This window comes from Arachis ipaensis, chromosome B7 (assembly GCF_059453495.1).
Source record: "Arachis ipaensis isolate K30076 ecotype BB chromosome B7, ASM5945349v1, whole genome shotgun sequence".
In the NCBI taxonomy this organism is placed as follows: Eukaryota; Viridiplantae; Streptophyta; class Magnoliopsida; order Fabales; family Fabaceae; genus Arachis; species Arachis ipaensis.
Genome location: NC_142442.1, coordinates 114164473 through 114185106, shown reverse-complemented (window position 1 = coordinate 114185106; position 20634 = coordinate 114164473). Strand labels below are relative to the sequence as shown.

Sequence of the window (20634 nt, the reverse complement as noted above, 5' to 3'; positions counted from 1 at the left end):
TAATAGAATTTTTTTTAAACAAAAATGAAATGAGAGTGGGGGCAACCATTGCTTTTATTTTTTAGTATAAAATTCATTTAGTTTTTTCATGATTAGTTTGTCCGTCTTTGATGGTTAAAAATAATTATTTATTTTTTTTGCGGTTAATTGAAAAAATAATTAATCCATGGAAACTAAGCGATATCATGAGGACTACGGGGGCTAGCTGGTAGAGACAGCTTATCCCATGGCAACGCAAATGATCACTACTCAGTCGCAAACATCCTTCACAAAATTTCCCAACTTCTGATGGAGAAAAAGTTCACGAGTCTCTCTATTGATGGAAAAGCCGATTTGTATACTGCATATTTTGATACTCAGGCACAGAATCGAATTTGTAGTATAATATTTAAAAAAAAAAAAAGAAAAAGAAAAAGTAAGATAAGATAAGCACAGACATGTACACTGTAAGAATCAATTAAATATTATATAATATAATATGGAGGAGGGAAAAAACAGGCACAGCAGCTTACGCGAATAGAAATATCGTTCTTCCTCCCACGAATGAAATCCACTTCCAACTTAAGAAGTATACACACGTTTTGGTTGCTAATACAATGAAAGGTTATGAAGCTAACATCATTTCCCTCCTCTTTGCCGTTTCTCTTCTAAGGAAGCGGCCTCGTTCAGCATGTCAGCTGCATCCTTATCCATGTTTAATTTGGACAGTGCAACAGCCTGCATGTAAAATGCCGTCGCCCAGTCCGGATAGACCAACTGAGCTTGCATTGCATCTCGCAGCGCAGCATCCGGTTGATCGCAAAACAGGTAGCAAAGACTTCTCCGCGCATAAACGGTTGGGGAAACCATGGTTCCCACATCAATGAACTGCATGATTTAAATCAAATCGATATGATACCAACAAGTACACTTCTTGAACTTTCAAATATAACCTTTTTTATCATACCTGGGAGTAACACTCAATTGAAGTTTTGAAATCCTTATCACGGAATGCCAGGTCGCCCCGCTTTCTTGCCTCCAACATATCCCTCATTTGCTGAGTCCATTCTTGGAAAGATAACTAAAACATGTGAACGAAGAGAGACTTAGTTTAACATCCGTAACAATAGAAAACTCGTGTATTTTCAGTTAAGTACCTCGTTAGTTCCTTCATCATCTTTATAGTGTGTCATCAACAATATCTGATGAATAGCTGTAAGGTCCATGCGAGAACAAGCATCACCCATTGGAGATAGAGGATGCTGGGGAGTTGGCGGTGCTGGTGCTTCCTCGTGCTTTGCAATGCCAAGCATGACATATGATGGAACCTGAGAACAAAAGGGACTCTAACTGTTAGCCTAACATCCTCGCCAGTGCAATCAATTAGTTGTAATTGTATGTTAAGAACACAAAAGCACATATTTTTCCTTCTTCCAGGTGACAGCAACCCAAAGAAATTACTAGAAAGATGCCAATCACACAACAATGGACAGCCCAAAGAATAAAAAGAGGCTCACATCGGGTTTATTCTGCAGTCTGGACAGAGTCGTAACAAGGTCATTGATCTTGGGCCGTTCTCGAGGTTCATATTGCAAGCACTTAGAGGCAAGGTCGAAAACCACAGTTGCCTCATCGGTGGAAAAGTTTCCCTCCAAGTGTGAATCCATTAGACGTAGAATATTTTTACCCCTTATCATGTCAAGAGCCTGCATCGACAAAGAATAATCATCCGCTAAATTATATGGAAAATAAACATATATAAAGCATATCCAATGGATTGAAGAAGAAAAAGTGCAGAATGAAGCAATTGTATAATATTTTTCCTGAAAAAAAAAGGGATATATTCCAGGTCCTTGTGCTAATATTTCCAACCAAAAGTTTTGCAGCCTATTCACTTCTGGCATACCAAAAAAAAAATGTTAAAAAGGCCATTTATTGTTTTCTTTTACTATTTTAAATAATATTCACGTTGTCAAGAGCCAAACCAAGCTAAGAGCTTAAGACAACTGCAAAGACACAGGAAAGAGATACCCATATAAACAAGATCTTTTTGGGCCTAAAGTATGATGCACTCATCCTCTTTTACCTTGTGCAGAAATTTTTATTTGATTATCAACGATTTGAGTTGGCAATGATTTAACTCCTGACTGCTTAATCATGGATGCAGAAATATTATGTCAAGAAACAAAATCTATTTTCCATTAGCAGTTGATGAATTGGACTTGTGCAGCGGAAGGGGAATAAAGTTGCTTACCATAATAATGGCATTAATAATTAGTAGAACTACTAAATCATTTAAAGATCAATATTCAAGAGTTAAATAGAACTTTACATTTTTTTTAAAGAATACGTACATGACTTGGAGGGATATGCTTGCCGCTTAGTAGATCCAATAACACAGTTCCAAAACTGAAGATTACACTTTCTGGAGTCACCCTCCCTGAAAAGACACATCATAGCTGTCACCAGAAATTACAAAACACCAACCACGTAATCTATGTCATCATCATATATAGTATTATTAACTTGAGTTCCTTACATGTTATTTATGATAATATTAGTATGTCTAAAGTTTAAGTAATGTTGCTATGTAGCAACAAAATATATTATGCAATACAACATTACAGAAAATAGGCACCAACCGTTTCTCAGGTACTCTGGAGGGGTATAAGCAAGATTCGTGCTATAACTTTTGCCGTCCCTACTGTTCTTAATCAGCCCAAAACATGAAATCCTCGGATCACCATTCTGCAAAAACATCAGCACCCTGTCAAATTTTGTTTCAGAATACAGATGGCCACTTAGCAAGACATAGCAGTTTCCAACCCACAAACATTGGAACCACTTATCAGTTATATATATGTCATAGCACAAAAAACTGTCAACCTCAGAAGAGCAAGAACAAAGAATTGCCATATAGTACCTCATCAAATAGCACTCTGTAGGCATTCAGGTCATGGTACAATGGGTGACCTTTATTACTGCAATAATCCAATGCTTGTGTGATGGACAGGGCAACTCTTAATCGCATGCTCCACTCAATTGTCTGATTTTCCCCTATAATGGATGGGGACAAAAATTGCAGGGTTAACCTAGAGTAATAGACAATCCATGTTTCAATGAATTCATGCAGAAAGTAGCACCAAAAAATACGTAAATAATACAGAAGGTGCATTTGTGAAGATGATACTTAAAATATATCATGAGCAGTAAATCGTGCATAAGTTGGAATCTTGGAGAAATAACATTTCACAAATCAAAACTTCAGAACAAGATATAAAACTTGAGTTCTTTTCACAGTAACTAATATAGGTCGATATGTGAGGATAACTGCTTATAAATAAGTTAAATGGCTCAAATAGGAAAAAGTTGTGGAATCTGGCTCCAAGCCTTCTACACGTAAATTGCAGAGAATGGATGCCCAATTCACTAGTTTGAGCAATTCAATCAAAGAATGAAGTGGGCATGACTTATGAAAGAGACAATTACGAATAAGAAGGTAAGTAGCTAATTGTATTGTTATACGTTACCCCGAAACAAAAAGAATAAGAAGCAAAAGAATAAGAATTTGTCACAAGATAAAAAGTTAAAGAAAATATGTAGTTGTATATATCAATCTCTGGGCATAAATATCATTTCCAGAACAACACATGGAAGACAAGGTAATTCTATCCGCAATGTTATCTCAACTCTAAAGAAGCAAAATTCTTTCATTCCTCTGAAGTCTAAACCAAAGACACTATAGAATAGCGAAATCTGAACATTGCCACAAAAGCTCGGCTAGTTTACGAATCCTAACGCAATGAATTAGTAAGGAGAAACTGTTGCAGTCTATTAGGGCAAACCAGGTCCTAAGGAAAAGATAACCCGGGAACAATCAATCATGTTTCAGGTGTAAGAAAGCAGAGTAAGCATTCTTCAAACACATGAATCGCAAAAAGGAAGAAGAAGAAGGGACATACAATGAAAAAGATGTTTGGCGAGAGTGTCGTTGGGCATGTATTCTGCAACGAGAAGCCTCTCATCCCCATCACAGCAATACCCAATCAAATTCGCAAGCCTAGGGTGCCTCAATTTCCCAACACTCCAAGCCTCATCCTGCAGCCATGAATCAAAAACTCAAATCAAACGAATCAAAGAAAAATGAAAAGGAAAGAGAATAAATTGGTTCTTTTGTGGCGCGTACAGCGAACTGCTTGGGGTCGGGCCATGCCGATTTGGAGAATCTCTTGACGGCAATCAAACGTCGGTTATGATTGTTGAGGCGACCCTTATAGACCACATTGGGGGCTTTGTCGCCGCTCTCGGAGACGATGTGATCGGAGCTAAAGCCGTTGGTGGCCGATTTGAGGTCGGAGAGGGAGAACTCAGAGAAAGGAGGGACGTCTAGGGCGGCAGAGGCAGCGGCGGAGGCACCAGTAACAACGGTGTTATTGTTGTTATTGTTGTTGGCGCCGTTAGGGGAGGAAGCAACCGTAAGCGGATGAGGGTAGTTATGACGGCTCGAATTAGATTGGCAACAACCCATTAGTTGGAAGCAGATAACGTAAACTCCGTTATGTTTCCGTTGGTGTGAGTGTGTTTGAAGCAGCTTCTTCAGACACACGCACACCCAAACACGCATACACAGAGAGAAAAAGAAGAGGAAGACAAAAGAACAGCGCAAGTAGGCAAGATGGGCCTCACAGACAGACAGCACTACCACCCGTGTGCTTCAGAGAGAGAGAGAAAGAGAGAGAAAGAGAGAGATGTTATTAATTTATTATATTGTTTATTAATTAAAATAATTAGGAAAAGAGGCTCAGCTTTCTTTTCCTCTTCATTGGAGCTCTCATCTCATCTCTCTCTTCTCTTTCCTTCGTCCTCTCTCTGTCTGCACTGACAAAACCTCCCTGTCGCTCTCTCTCCTCTCTTCTTTCTTACACCAGTTGTCCGTTTTATTCTTCCTCAGCCCTATTTTTGTCTTTTCGCACCCCTCCTCCATCTCACCACATCTTCCCCTTAATTTCATTTTAGTTAGTTAAATGCTCTTGTCTGTTGTCATTACGAATTTACACATCTAAAGCAACTCCACTTTCTTAATCTCGCCAGACCCAATTATTCTAGATTGGGTTCCACTATATTTAAATATTTCAAAAACATAAAGCTCACCCTTGGGCCGAAAGCAATTATTAGTTTATTACTAATATTTCCAATCAATGCTAAATTGCTAACCATTAGTTCCTCTTTTTAAAAGCTATTATTAATTAGGGCTGGGCTACACATACAAGCTTACAAGCTTACAAATTGGCCCAGCTCAAATAGAAGCCACGCGCATAAAGAGAGATAACATGGCGCGTCAAAATCACGCGCTCAACACTACAACCGTTACGTACGGGAAACTCTTCCACTTCTTCCACTTCTCAAAACGCTTCGAAAACAAGGAAACCCTTCCATTTTCGAGCGAAAATCAAAGTTCAAAATATACAAATCGTTCTTCGAAACCTCCATCAAAATACCATCAAACTCTCCGTGAAGAATCTGAAGCAAAGCAACAATACTCAACGTAAGTTCGTTAAGATTCCTGTATATTTTACTTTTCTTCTACGTCGTTCTTCTAGGGTTTACTTCTTGCTTCTTTGTTACACTGTTCTAAGTTCTACGTCGTTCTTCTAAGTTCTACGTCGTTCTACGTTCTTGTTCTAAGTTCTCCTGCTATTGTTGTTGATTTTTGGGGGTTTATTCCGTAGATTGGGGGGTGTATACTGCTTGAACTTGTAATGTAGCTTGATATTGAAGCATGTTTGACTGATATCTGACTGATATACATGGATGTATCTGAATAATATCTATGGGTGTATCTCACTGTTATCAATGGGTGTATCTGATTCTTACATATGGGTGTATCTTACTGTTATCAATGGGTGTATCTGACTCATATATGCGTGTATCTTACTGATATCTCCATTAATTTGATATTGAAGCATGTTTGAGTGATACCTGACTGATATAAATGGATTTATCTGAATCATATCTATGGGTGTATCTCACTGTTATCAATGAGTGTATCTGAATCATATCTATGGGTGTATCTTACTGTTATTAATGGGTGTATCTGACTCATATATATGGGTGTATCTTACTGATGTCTTTGGGTGTATTTTTCGTTTCAGAGAAAATGGCAGCAAGAAACCAAACAAAAGACCTTAAGTGTGCCACACATCTCCTGAGTGATAAGTTCAGAAACATGACTGAGGAGAAGAAGGCAATTGTAAGGGATCTCGGATTCGGTGGGTTGATGCACATCCCACCACTAAGGGTGGATCACCAACTCTTAAGGGAACTGGCAAACAACTTCAAATTTGGGGAGAACAGACTGAAGACAGGATATGGTTCTTTCCAAATAACACCAAAAACAATAGGTGATGCGCTTGGCATCAATGCAACAAGTAACTAGCTCAAAATTATAGGTGTATATTAAGTTGATGCTTGGGTGTATTTAAGGTTGATGCTTGGGTGTATTTGAACTGACTTTGATACTTTGTTGTTTTTCTTTTTTGTAGGAAATCTGTTTCCTGAGAAAGTTGAGTATAAGCAACTTTCTGATGATGATAAAATAATTTATAGAAGATTCCAGGGTAAGACCCTCAAAAGTCTTACCGATGAAATGATGGAAATCGGCGTTGGCAACGAAGAGGAACGCCTGATGTTCAAGAGGATATTCATCCTCTACATACAGATGGCGTTCCTTTTGCCAACGACGATAAACAAAATATCACCCGTGCACCTGGCCCCAATTTTTAAGATGAACGGCATATCGGAGAGAAACTGGGGGGCATGTTTTGACCTTCATGATCAAGGGCATCACAGACTACCAGGAGAAGAAGAAGAAGGCAATTGATGGCTGCCTCTTTGCCCTGATGATAATATACTTTCATCTTTCTGAAAACAAAGGCAAGAAGAGGGCTGAAAGACCACCAAAGCCTTGGATTGCCAACTGGACTAAGGAGCAGTTGGTGGAAAGAATGACTGCAGAAAGAGAGAAAATTTTGGTAAGTAAACATAATATGTTGCTTGTATTTTATTTACCTGAATGCTGCTAGCTAAAATATCTAATGTTTCAGGGGATTGTGAAGATGGCGGAGACAAGAGCAAGAGAAAAAATGAAAAAAAAAGAAAAAATGAAAAAAAACAAGAAATAAAAAAAACAAAAAAAGGAAGGCAAGTCCAACATCGTCTTCGGAGACAGAAACAGCTACTGACAATGACACTTCTACCTCTGAGTCTGAGACTCAAGAAGACTCAGAGGATTCAGGAAGAAAACACCCCAGCAAAAAGGGGAAAAAGTAAGTACCATATTTGGGTGTAATTTCTTTTTCGAGTTGGGTGTATTTTGTTGATCACGTTGGTTGTGTGTAGTTTATTAAGCTGGGTGTGTTCGTTTGCTGCGTTGGGTGTATATTGTATATTCAGTTGGGTGTATATTGTGAATTCATTTGGGTGTATTTTTAATATGTTCTAAATAATGATTGTTTGCCTTCCAGAATGGACTCCAGAAAAAGAAAGCAGAGGCAAGAGGAGTCAGATTCTGATTCAGAATCTGAATCTGAACCAAGTGATGAGTAATGTCCTGAAATTATTACTCCTTTCTTTTGGCTTCATTATAAAGATTTCGTGTATTAACTAAAGTGTCTATTATTAACTTATAGGAGCGAAGAATCATCACCTGCAGAGAAGGAGAAGAAAAAGAAAAAAACAAAAACAACACCAAAAAAGTAAGCACTTCTTTGCATAATATTCTGTGATAAAATTAATTTTTTATTTCTGATTGGTACTCTTTTTTTTCCACCCAGAACACAACCAAAAAAGAAAAAAGTTGTTGTGGAGGATTCACCTCCTAAAGAAGATCAATACTTTGACGGGTACAGTACCTCGTAAGTTATATTACCGTCTATCATCGTAATTATTTTTGTTAACGTCTTCTTTTATGAATGTAGTGAGACATATGAAATATCAAGTGACGAACTAGATGAATGGCTAAGGGAAAATGTTGATAAATCTGCTGCAGAGGGGTATGTCTTGCTGGGCTGTGTATTTCAGATTTTGGTGTGTTTTGTTTGCTAATAATTGTTTCTTGTTTCGCAGGGAGAACCAAGCTGACCTGCGATCGACAGAAGGTCGCTATGTGTCGTCTGAAACGTAAGAAGCTTTCTTATTTAATAAAATCTTGTCATCATGATTTGGGTGTATTTTGTGGAACCATTTGGGTGTATTTTGTGGATCAAGTTGGGTGTATGTTGTTTAATAAGTTGGGATATTAAGTTTGTTGTGTTGGGTGTATATTGTCCATTCGGTTGGTTGTATCTTGTGCATTCATTTGGGTGTATTTTATACCTGTATCTTATTTTGTCTGAATAACATGAGATCTGTTTTAGAATGCCGGCTGTGAACTTGGGAAGTGATGGTCCTTCCTCTCAAGGGCGCACAGAACAGAGTAGTGTAAACCAGCCGTCACAGAGCATGTAATTTCTCTTTCAAATAACCGTTACTTTTGTTCTTCTATTACCCTTCTACTTCTAATTCTGTATATATTTTTTTTAGAAAAAAAAGCCCTTTATTATTTTATTCAAGAAAAAAAAGGCAGGAAAAAAAAACAAAAGCTGCAAGTATGTAAGTTCTCAAAAAAACAAAGGCTGTCTTCTTTTTGAATTGTTCGGGTGTATTTCTTGAATTTCTTTGGGTGTATTTTAGGTTGAGTCCGTCTGATTCGAATATGATGGTTGTGAGGGAACAGACACCGTCGGAAGCGCTTGCAATGTGAGTTTTCCAATAATATTTCAACCTTATAACCTTATTATTTTCAAAGGCGTTGTTAACCTTTCATTTTTCTTCTTGTTTAGAGTCCCGATTCAGGTTTTTGTGCCGGCATCCCAAACAACCACTAAGACAGATTTTGAACCAACACATATGCTACAGATTGAAGGGACTACAGAAACGTAAGAAATAGTATTGAGTGTATATTTGTTTAGAGTTTGGGTGTATATTTGCTAACAGTTTGGGTGTATATTGTTCCTGATTAGTTTTTTTTACGCCGTGATTAATTTTTTGCAACTGTGCAGCACTTCTGAAACCCCCAAACAACTTCAAGAGACCACACCCACGCTTCCCCCAACTCCAACTAAAATGTAAGTTCATCAGACTAAAATCAATCTTTGCTTATCATCCGTATATTCTTATTCTTATTCTTATTCTTATACATGATGACGCAGTCATCCAGACGCAGAAGACGCTGCTGCCCTGTTGATGATGGCACGGACAGCATCCTATGTTCCTAAAATAGATCCAGGGGTGCCATCATTCAGCCTTGGATTGACTGATTCAAGCCAGGAGGGGGCGTCAACGCAGGAGACAGAAAGGGCAAAATCTCCTGAATCTGCAAATTTGATAGAACAATTAGACGATTTGGTCCAAAAAATAGCAAGCAGTGCGGCGAAGGGGAAGAACAAAAGTTCACAAATTCAAAGGGAGACTGGGGGAGAAAGTTCTACAAAGTTTCAAACTCCTGGGGGATTATATCAGATTACGGATGATATGAAACAAAAGTGCTACATCTGGGGGACGAGACTGAAGGAAGATGCAGATGGCAATACTAACGAGTATGAGGAAATGTGCACTCTGATTGGCCAAGGAGAATACATTTTGATGAGAATGCACCTTGTATCCCTCCAGGCAAAAAGTGATATAGAATCTCAGATAATATTAGAATAACATTAATGTTTTTACACCAAAGTCAATTGCAATGCTTATTAATGTAAAATTGATTTCGGCATATATTTCTAGATTGTATCTGCCATCTGCCTCATCCTCAACCAGAAAAATGAAAAGAGGTTTCAAGAACAAATATACTGTCTCCCCCCCGATATTGTGGTAAGTGTTACTTCTACGAACTTTGGGTGTATTTTCTGTATTGATTTGGCTGTATTTTTTACGTTCAATTGGGTGTAAGTTTAGTATTTCATTTCTTGTTTCGCAATTCTTGCAATGCATGGCACTTTCGGATCACCCAAAGGGGGAATTCGTATCACCGAAAACGAAAAAGAAATTCAGGGTGGAAGCCTACCCGAGTTTCATTCCCTTCATAGATAGAAAAAAATTAACTTCGCATCCATATGTAAGTTTTCGTTTGCTAAATTTGTTAGTACGCTTATTTACTTATATGCCAAATAAAATAACACACTGTTGAAATGTGGCAATCCTTCAGATTTTTGCTCCTGTTTGCCACTCGGGACATTGGTGGTTATGGCTAATAAATACAACAAAGCGGAAATGTCATATACTTGACCCGCTACACAAAAAAGCTCCAAGCGATGAGAGAAAGGACATTAATAAATTCACTGTAAGTTGCCTCTGTCTTCTTTACTTTAATATTTAGGTCTATTTCGTTAGTTGTGTTGGGTGTATATTGTCCATTCAGTTGGGTGTATCTTGTGCATTTATTCGGGTGTATTACTGATTTGTTTTGCTATTTAAGGGATATGTATTTTCAAGATTGATAACATATGCCGGCGGGGAACCTCTGTAGAAAGGGGAGAACGAGAAGAAAATTAAATCATCATATGTTAAAATATCAGGCCAAAAAACAAGGTATAAATTTGTGAGTCTGAACATTAAACTTTTGTAAATGAGATTTGTAATTTATTTTCTTCGTTTTCAGCTATGACTGCGCTATCTATGTTATGAAGTGGATGGAGTTAATTGAGCCGGAAAACATCAAAAAGGGGAAGTATGAATGGGATAATTGGCCACAGGTAACTGTCTTTAGAACTATATAACTCTGTATTACTTTACTGAATTAATATTGTTGTTTAAATAGAATATACTTTTTAATTGTAGGAGGAGGTGGACCACTATAGAGTGGAGTATGCTTCCCGGATACTATTCAGTGAGATGAATAAAGAAAGATATCGGGCAATTAGGGAGAGTAGTGCTATAAGGCTGTCGAAGCCATCCTCTGTATTATTGAGTCCGTTTTGTCAGATTAATTCTGCTGATATAGAAACTGCGTAATCCAACTACTGGGTAGTTTGTAAATTGAACAAATGATGTAAATATTTGCCATTTATCAACAACTTCTATTCCATGTATATTTTTTCCCATAGTTAAACTATCTGTGCTGGTAAACTGTCTGTGATGTATTCAAAAGCTGTATTACAGGTGGTAAAATATGAAGGAAAAAATCAAGGCATATATAAACGCAAATTATAAACTGTTACACCCAACGCAGGTCTAATAATACACCCAACATTGCATAAAATATACACCCAAACTGTCTGTGCTGTATTCAAAATGTATGAATTACATGTACTAAAATATGAAGAAAAACATCAAATCAAATATACACCCATAACCTGCGAATTTTTAGAGCTTTTGTTCTATATGAATCTATATATGTGTCTATATGTAAATTGTCAATGAACAAAAATACACCCAAAAGAACGGTACTTTTACACCCATATTCTATAAAACTATACACCCAAAGAATTATCCCCTGCTGCTGGTACCCTGAACTGATAATTCATAACGTGTCCTTGATATTGGCTGGAATTTGAATGCGCCGCTGATGCAGCATCAAACAGGTTTATCTGAATATAACACTCACACATTAGCTAACCTATTAACGAGAAAAATAAACTCAATCGCTACAAATTTAAAGAACATTACTTTTACCTCGCTTAAAACTTTCGTCTTCTTCTTCTTTGTGCCATTTGCAATCTGTTTCTCCAGCTTTGAACCTAGCCTGTTTTTTGGACGTCCTCTTGTTTGAATCCTTGGCGGGCTTTGAAGCTCGTTAACGGATTCCAAGTTGGCGTCTTCGTGGGATAAAGAAGATGTCCCCTTCCTTTTGGCTTTTAATGCTTCCATCTCGGCCATGACGTTATCGTACGCACGGTGCAGAATTGCAGTCAGCTCCTCCGATTCGGAGGCAAATTCGCAAATATTTTGCGAACGAAAAACCAATTGGTCGAACCTCTTGCTTCTTGGCTCCATTAGTGGCTCGTCGTGGCTGCTCTTGATGTGTGTGTGTCGCCTCTTTACCTTCTTGCTCCATCGTTCCAGTATGTATCTAGGTGACACTTGGCTTGCTTGTTCGAAGCTTAACACGCTTAGTGCGTGACGGCACAGTATCCCTCTGGACTCGAATAATAAGCATTGGTATTTTACCTCGGCTGCAACTGAGTCGTAAGTAACCACGAACTTGTTGAATATTGAGCTGGAAACTTATTCTCCGACTTCGTATACTGAATAGCCTAGAGAGGAATTCTTTAATCTGGTGATGCAATTCGCCTTTCCTCTGAATTGCGCTTGGACTTCCCTAAACTTTGCATGAGTGTACGCATCTTGAAACTGAGCTTCAATGGAGGATTTGGTTGCACACGGTATGACCGTATGAAAATCTGCAGCATCTGATTCTCTCTCTGCTTGCTCCCTGCTTCCGAGGCAATTATCGTATTGTTTGACGAACTGAATAAGCGAGCTGTTCCGGGTGATATACTTGTTAAAAAATGAATGCATGCTCTCGCTCCTTTGTGTGCTTCTCATCCCTGCCCAGAAGTGGTGATCCAGATAGATAGGAACCCATATGTGACGGTCTTCGTACAGATATGCATAATACACCCAAACACAGACTGTAAATACACCCGAGGGAACATGCAATATACACCTCTGCTGCAGATTTTAAAAAGACATTACCTGAAAGCCACTTGTTGTCCGCAAGACCAAAATTCAGCAGAAAATCATTCCAATTCCTATCGAATGAGTCTTTGCTATGAGAGTTCCAAACAACTTGGCTCATTTCTTGTTCGATATCGGCATGTCCCTTGTACCCGTTTAATTTGCTTGGAATCTTCTTCATGATGTGCCAAATACACCAACGATGAATTGTCGTTGGCATACAGGCCTCTAAAGCCCTTTTCATTGATGCGCACTGATCGGTGAGAAACCCTTTCGGAGCGTTTCCTCCCATGCAACGAAGCCAGCATTGAAATAACCATTTGAATGATTCAATTTCTTCGTTCTTCATCAAAGAGCATCCGAGAAGTGTTGACTGACCGTGGTGATTCACCCCGACAAAAGAACCACAGACCAAATTATACCTGAAACAAATTACCATGGTCCAGAATGCAAAATCATTAGTTACACCTTAACAAATGCTTCGCATACACCCAATGAAACAGCCAATATACACCTCTGATGCGGATTCGTAAAAATAAAATAATTTAGCATCATAAACAGGGGCAGTTTGTTACCTGTTTGTATTGTAGGTGGTGTCGAATGAAATGACGTCTCCGAAATACTCAAAGGCGGCTCTGCTTCTTGCATCGGCCCAAAAAACGAGCTTAATCGATTGATCCTCTTCGAGTTGGAGCTCAAAAAAGAAATTCGGATTCTTCTCTTTCATTCTTAACAAATATTTCCCGAATTCCTTTGCATCTTCTTGTTCGGAAACATTCCGCACTTCCCTCGTAATGTAATTCTTCACGTCCTTTTCGATAAAATTTAACTCGCGATGACCCCCGGCAGCCGCAACAAATGATTGGTATGTTTTGCTTGGTCTGATACCGGCCTCCTCGTTATTCTCTATTGTACGACGAATGGACATGCTTAGTTCCCTGTGCTGTTTGAGCATCTCTGCTTTGCTTGGACAGCAGGGGTGTGAATGATCGAGCACAACCTTTGAAATAATCCAAGCACCGACATCCTTCAATGTGTGTATATAAATTCTTGCAGGACAGTTTAAACCGGCTGTAGGATTGGTCTTCTCGGTCGGAGATATTTTAGATTTCCATTTTCCCTCTCTGCTACATGTAATCAGTTGATTCTTAATCTCGTTTTCCTTCCTATTTGTGCACCGAACTCTTGTAGAGAAACCTGCAGCCTTGGCGTAGTTCCTATAAAATTTTCCAGCACCTTCAAGGGTGGTAAAGGTTATTCCAACCTTCGAAACAAGCTCGTCATCAACAACCGAGAGAGGCTGCACAATACACCGTGTCAGAAACTGTGAATACACCCATAGATATGATTCAAATACACCCAATCATGCCTAATATGATACAGCCGAACCGCAACAACTCAACTACATAATGACCTTTAAAGCCATAAACTGTAAATACACAGGCTGCAGAATACACCATGTCAAAAACTAAAAACACACCCAATTATGTCTGATATAATACACCTGAACAACAACAACTCAATTAAAATAACAAAACCAGTAGTGTAGATACACCCACACTTCTAGCAAAAATACACCCAAAAAAAGACCTGATCTACACCCGAGCGTCTGCTATAAATTCCAGGTAATTAATCACAACTAATACATTGAATCGACAGATTCATGTTAACGTGTTAGTTTCACAGTCAATGTTCAGCAATTTTTCAACCACACAATGCTATACAAATTACTGAAAGAAAATTGATTATGTAAATCAAACCTCAGGAACTTCGTTAGATTCAAATTCATAATCCACTTCGCCTGGATTCAACTGAGAATCTGAGGTGGAATGATCCATTATCTTCAAAACGAGTTCAAACTTTGATTTCAGAAAACAACAAATCAAAATAGAAAACGAAGCTCGAGTTGCAGAGAGAGAAAAAAGTAACGTAAACGAAGAACATACCAGTGAGAAAGGGAGAGGAAAAGAACGATGGAGAAGAACGAGGGAAGACGCGCGAGAAGAACAACCAAATCTCAAAATAACGAAAACGAAGAAGGAAACAAATATTTTAAATTTGGTAGTTAGATATACGCGGGATCTTATATAGCGCGTGTAATCAACGTATGTGGAGCAGCGCGTATTTTCGTTTTATTGTTTAATGAGCTTGTAAAGCATATTGCAGAGCTTTTCCGTATTAATTAATTATTAATTAATTCTCCCATTTTTCCGTACCAGTATTGTTCATTGTCAGGTTTTTCTTTTTTAACTCAAAAGAATGTATTAAAAGATTTTCATATATACAAAAAATTGCAAGCACTATTTAACTTTTACCACTAATTACGTACCTTGCTGTCCGTAGGTACACTTTTTTTTTTCTCGCTTTTTTCTCATCTCTTAACAATGATCCGTAATTTATTTTAGAATAATTATCTAAATTAATTCACAAGAATTTTAAAAAATAGATATTTTAGTTTCTAAAAAAAATTAAGACACAAATTAATCTCTAATATTTTATTTCAATAGATAAATCAGTTTCAATTTATTTTTCAGTAAAGTAATTATCCAGATCAGTTCTAAAAATGTTAAAAATGGATAGTTTAGTCGTAAAAAAAATTAATACACAGATCAATTCTCAATGTTTTTCTCTTTTAGACATAATAGTCTTTTGTCTAAAAAAATAAAATAAAATAATTATTATTATTATTATTATTATTATTATTATTATTATTATTATTATTAATTGCATAATAATATTATACCATAATTTTTTATATTTTTTGAACAAAAATAATAATAAATTTATTCATTAAATTTTTACGTATGTATTTATAATATTTATATATAGTCACTAAATAATAATAATAATAATGATAATAATAATAATAATAATAATTAAAGATTATTCTACAAAAAATTTAAAGTTGAAATCGTTTGATATTTTTGTATTTAATATAATCAAAAGATGTCCTATTTTAAAAATTATGTTTGTATTAAAAAAATATTTAATTTAAATTTCAAAACATTATTATTCACTTTACTTGTTTCTAACAAAAAAAAGTGTATTAATATTATTATTATTATTATTATTAATTGCATAATATTATTATTAATATTTTTTATATTTTTTGAAAAAAAAAATAATAAATTTATTCATTATATATATATATATATATATATATATATATATATATATATATATATATATCACTAGATAATAATAACAATAATAATAATAATAATAATAATAATAATAATAATAATAATACAAACATGATTTTTAAAATAGGACATTTTTTGATTATATTAAAAACAAAAATATCAAATAGTTTTAATTTTAAATTTTTTGTAGAATAATCTTTAATAATTTTATTAAATATTATTATTATTATTATTATTATTATTATTATTTAGTGAATATATATATTATAAATACATACATAAAAATCTAATGAATAAATTTATTATTATTTTTGTCTAAAAAATACAAAAGATTATGGTACAATATTCTTATGTAATTAATAATAATAATAATTTTATTTTATTTTTTTTAGACAGAAGACTGTTATGTCTAATGAAAAAAAATTAGGGATTGACCTGTGTGTTAAGTTTTTTTGAGGAGTAAAATGTCTGTTTTTAAAATTTTTGGGGACTAATATGGGTAATTACTCTGCAGAAAAATGAACTAGGGATTGATTTGTCTTCGAGAGTAAAACCTTGGAGATTGATTTGTGTATTAATTTTTCTTGGGGACTAAAATGTCGACTTTTAAAATTCTTGGGACTGATTTGGGTAATTACTCTTTATTTTATGTACATTCATCATTTAAATATACTTTATTAAATCAAATAATAATCATAGGCAATGAGCTAGCTCTATATGTACATTGATAAAATTAAGTTGAGATACAATAGCTATGAGGTGAATTACGTTCAATAAATTCTTCAATCATACAACATACAACTAGTGAATTTCATTGGATTGTCCCAAAACATGGTTAATTTGTTGGCAAAGATCTTGATACAAGCCAGCGTTGGTAGCAGTGAACCTTTCCATAGAAGCAAAGATATGTTTCATACTTGATAGCAGGCTATGATCCTTGATATCAACAAGATCACCATGATCCACTCTGAACAGGGTCTCATTCTCTTCTTCTCTTCCAATTGCAGCCATCTTTCTCTGGCGAGCCTGCACTATCTTGTGCATCTTTTGCTCTTGCTTCTCCATAATCTTCACTTTTCTCTCAAGTTCCTTGTCCAATATCAATCTTTGTCGAACGTCTATAATATGCTTCTCCAAGAGCTCATTCAATCTTACTATGAATCCATTAACGGCTTCAGTTACATTCTTCTCCGAGAGATTATCCATTGCTTGTGACCATTTGTTACAGATCACAAACACCGGTGGCGCGTCGATCTTGCTCGGAGAGAAGGTAGTTGTATCATCATCAGGTAATTCTTCAGGTCCATATAATAGAAACCTTACTAGCCAACTATTCAAGGCTTTCACATAACACTTTTGGGCTTGAATCCAATCTGAGAAGCTTATATTCCAGTTCTGTAATTCACACTTGAGCTTTATTACTGCGTCAATTTGAGCCTGGTCGAATTGCTTCTCCAATAATGTAGATGCATCTAGAGTTTTGGATTTCACAATTTCCTGATATTGGCGTCGATGACACTCTGCCATATGTTTCCACATCTCAAGAAACCTGAAAATACGATACCAACCTTAAGAACGAACTATCTGAACTAATGAACCTGAAAATAGAAGAGTAGTTAGAAAGCTCCCTCAAGTATTTTGATATAGATATACATCGGCTTTTTATTTTCTTCATATAAAAATAAAGTAGAATAATGTTGTATTTTCTAGCAACTGAGGACAAGATTGATTCGAAGAGGAAGGGTAATGTAACATGTATAATTGGCCAAGATTGATTCCAATTAATAGAAATGTACCTGGTTACGAGAAATTATAGCATATTTAAGGTACCAACAATTGTGTGATTTCTCTTTCTCACGGTTGATCCAATCCAAGGTTTATTCTTCCCCCAATCATATCCCACTATAATACAATCAACAGGTCATCATTGTCATGAATTCTTGGATACAGGTTATAGGCTTATAACTACTTCCTAGGGTATGGACCTCTTTGCTTACTAGACTGGCCAAGGTTGCTGCATGCTGTAGCAGACCAGTACTCAGTACTCAATACTCACCAGTCACCACACAAGAAAGTAGAAAACAGTAACACCCCTACAAAAGCTGTATTCATAAATACACATACACACATGACACATGATACAACCTATTTCTCAATAGACTTTACACATCAGACAACACATACAGTCATGATTTTCAACTATACATATTTTTCCATCAACGGTCCTCTTTTCATTTTTAATCTTATTTTCTATTTTTATCAGCTTTTTTTTTTCCTTCACAAATTCTTGAAGACAAAAATACTGAAAAATTAAACTTGAACCAAGCGCACTTGGTTCTTCATTTTTCAACTTCATACAAAACTAAATCGCAGGTACAAGCAATTTCGCTTGGATTTATTAGTTATGATTGATTAATATTGATGACTTACATGTGAATGAAGTTGTTGATCTGCGGCCATAACTCCTCTTCCCTCAACTTACTAATGGTATTAGATATCCTATCAACAACTCGGATAGAAATATTCATTTTTGTGGTTAACATCCCAATCAAAGTTTTCACAGAATCGACTTTCTGTGCATCCGCACCCTTTTTATTCATTCTTCTTAACTCCCTACAGTTCTTCTGATGAAGTATGCGCAGCTTCTCCTCGGTCTGAAAAACGAAAAAGAACTTCATCAATAAAGGAAGAACACCAGTGTCTCAGTCATAAGTTTCTCTCATTTTTGAATCATTAGAGAGAGGGGCAAATAAAGTACCTTGACTTCATGATATAACTTCCTCTCCCACACAGAGAGTTTCTTCAATGTGGAGCAGAGATTCCCATATCCATGGCCCCAGTCTTTATCGGTTGCTTGAGCTTGATGCTCAGATGCCATTGTCCTCCCAATCAATGATGACTTCTCCGTGCAATTTAACGAGTGAGTAAACAGATTCTTTATCTTGCACGAAGAAACTGCTACACTTATCTCCAAAAAAAAAAAAAATAATAAATCCCACTTATGCTGGATTTAATTTGATCAAAATCATAAATAAAATAACAATTAAAAATAGTAAAGTAAATGTTGTAGAATATAGAAAGTGGAGGCTTGCCTATGTAAGAATAATGGAAGTCAAGTTTTTTGTGGTAACGGAATTTCCCAACGTCAAGCATTTCTAAAAGTGGATTGCCTGAATCGGATGCTCTCTCGAATAGAATCTGAATCTCTTTCACTCTCTCCGAGTAACCGCTGCATTCTTCTGTCAAACCAGCTTCCTTATTTTCCACTCCTTCATTCTGTTCCACATTCACCTTCTTAGCTTCATTCAAGGACTCGTGGCGAGTCGCGACCTTTCCCCTGTCAGTGTCCTCCTTCTCTTCTTTTGTTGCCACGTCAGCAGTGGCACAGTAAGTGTCGTCGTAGGGTTCGAAAAAGTTGAAGAATTCCCAGCGTGAGGTGCTGGGAGGGGAAGGCAGAGGCGGTGGAGATTGGAGTACGTAATGCATGAAAGCCACGTTATCATAAGTATGGTAGTTGAGATACTCATCGTGACGGCTTACAGTGATGAATAATTCTGTTTGGCTATCGTCTATATCTTGAGCATCTGATTCAGAATGCAAGAGGACGCGTGATTCAGAGTCATCGGAAGAGGAAGAGGAGGATTTCTTGCTGGCACCATCGCAGCCGTTGATTGGAGTTAGAGTGGGAGGGGGAGGTGGGGAGTAGTGTTGTTGAAAGAATAAGACAATGGCAGAGGAAAGTGTTTTGAGGGAGTGCATGTGCGCCATGTGGGCATCGGAGAGGGCGTAACTTTGAAAGAGTGCGTCGTCGAGCAAGTTGCAACGGTCCCGGCACAACGAAACCGCCGGAAGCCTCTCCACTTTTGAGCCGTTGCAGCCCATTGCCATTTACTTGGAAGGACTTAGGAGTGGACCGGTAAGGAGATAAGTGGCATTTGATGCCTAATCATCACATTTGGAAAACCATGCCATTAATACCAATAATTATTTGCCAAAGGTAAAAGGAGAAAGACTTTGGAATTTTTTGATCCATCATAAAGAATATGAGTAAAACAATCCAAATGTTATCATCATCATTTCGTTTCATTAAGTTCAAAGTGATTCATAATGATGCATAGTGAATTTTATGGATTATTAGTATATGTATGGAGGCAATATGATGAAGATGATTATGACACAAGGATGTGAATGTGAACAAAGCTATTATATTATGGGGAACAAGTTTCCGGGTACATACTTTATCCTCGATGCGAAATCAAACTGTCTCTTTACCAGTTTACCTTAAAAGAGGGTTTTGGGTGGAATTCCACCTCACTGCATTTTGCATTAGTTGTATGTTTGTATACGTATACTTCTCTCTGTTGCTTGAATAATGTAACTAAAGTTTGTATAAGAGAAATAGAAATGATCTAATTAAGTAATTTAGATAATAATGAATAAGATATAATTCAATAAAGATAAAATTTATAATTTTTTAAAAAATATATAAAAGTCTATAATAACTTCTATATAATATAAAAAGTTATATTAATATGCATATGTGAAGAATATTATTAATTTTTTTTTTAAATTTTCATTCACTAATTCTATAAAAAAAAAAAAAAGATATACGAGTTTCTAACCCCATATTCATATTGCTTCTAGTTCTATGCACGTCCAGCAAGTTAGCAAGTTTCACTTTGGACTTGCTTTGATCAATTTACGGTTTCTTCAAATTTCTTGGCACAAGATAATATCACTTAGCTACCATATGTATATCATCATTAGATTGTACGATTAATTTACAATATTGAATTTAACT

At 36.3% G+C, this 20634-nt stretch overlaps 5 protein-coding genes across 6 annotated transcripts; 2 read left to right on the top strand and 3 right to left on the bottom strand.

Moving 5' to 3' along the window:
* Positions 1 to 440: 440 nt before the first annotated feature.
* Positions 441 to 4993, bottom strand: LOC107609735 (serine/threonine-protein kinase BSK1). Its single transcript, XM_016311756.3, has 9 exons — positions 4166 to 4993; positions 3942 to 4077; positions 2903 to 3036; positions 2622 to 2727; positions 2334 to 2419; positions 1497 to 1685; positions 1137 to 1307; positions 947 to 1060; positions 441 to 867 (listed from the first exon to the last, which is right to left on the bottom strand). The coding sequence occupies exons 1-9, from the start codon at positions 4601 to 4603 to the stop codon at positions 619 to 621; spliced, it is 1623 nt and encodes a 540-aa protein (XP_016167242.1). The 5' UTR covers positions 4604 to 4993; the 3' UTR covers positions 441 to 618.
* A 2510-nt stretch (positions 4994 to 7503) lies between these two features.
* LOC107608700 (uncharacterized) lies at positions 7504 to 8082 on the top strand. The gene is made up of 4 exons (XM_088493072.1): positions 7504 to 7580; positions 7668 to 7733; positions 7812 to 7880; positions 7956 to 8082. Exons 1-4 carry the CDS (start codon positions 7504 to 7506, stop codon positions 8080 to 8082), a joined length of 339 nt encoding a protein of 112 aa, XP_088349198.1.
* Positions 8083 to 8731: 649 nt separating this feature from the next.
* LOC148553788 (uncharacterized) lies at positions 8732 to 9866 on the top strand. The gene is made up of 4 exons (XM_088492865.1): positions 8732 to 8775; positions 8859 to 8954; positions 9078 to 9143; positions 9228 to 9866. The coding sequence occupies exons 1-4, from the start codon at positions 8732 to 8734 to the stop codon at positions 9724 to 9726; spliced, it is 705 nt and encodes a 234-aa protein (XP_088348991.1). The 3' UTR covers positions 9727 to 9866.
* A 1747-nt stretch (positions 9867 to 11613) lies between these two features.
* On the bottom strand, positions 11614 to 14528 carry LOC148553787 (protein FAR1-RELATED SEQUENCE 5-like). Its single transcript, XM_088494884.1, has 5 exons — positions 14451 to 14528; positions 13266 to 13990; positions 12709 to 13112; positions 12482 to 12620; positions 11614 to 11629 (listed from the first exon to the last, which is right to left on the bottom strand). The coding sequence occupies exons 1-5, from the start codon at positions 14526 to 14528 to the stop codon at positions 11614 to 11616; spliced, it is 1362 nt and encodes a 453-aa protein (XP_088351010.1).
* Positions 14529 to 16523: 1995 nt separating this feature from the next.
* On the bottom strand, positions 16524 to 19813 carry LOC107608206 (uncharacterized). Of its 2 annotated transcripts, none has more exons than XM_016310068.3 (4): positions 18926 to 19813; positions 18592 to 18791; positions 18264 to 18487; positions 16524 to 17382 (listed from the first exon to the last, which is right to left on the bottom strand). In XM_016310068.3, the coding sequence occupies exons 1-4, from the start codon at positions 19719 to 19721 to the stop codon at positions 16635 to 16637; spliced, it is 1968 nt and encodes a 655-aa protein (XP_016165554.3). In that variant the 5' UTR covers positions 19722 to 19813; the 3' UTR covers positions 16524 to 16634. The 2 variants fall into 2 exon arrangements, with proteins under 2 accessions (XP_016165554.3, XP_088349850.1); XM_088493724.1 differs by having other exon boundaries at positions 18592 to 18788.
* Positions 19814 to 20634: the final 821 nt, after the last annotated feature.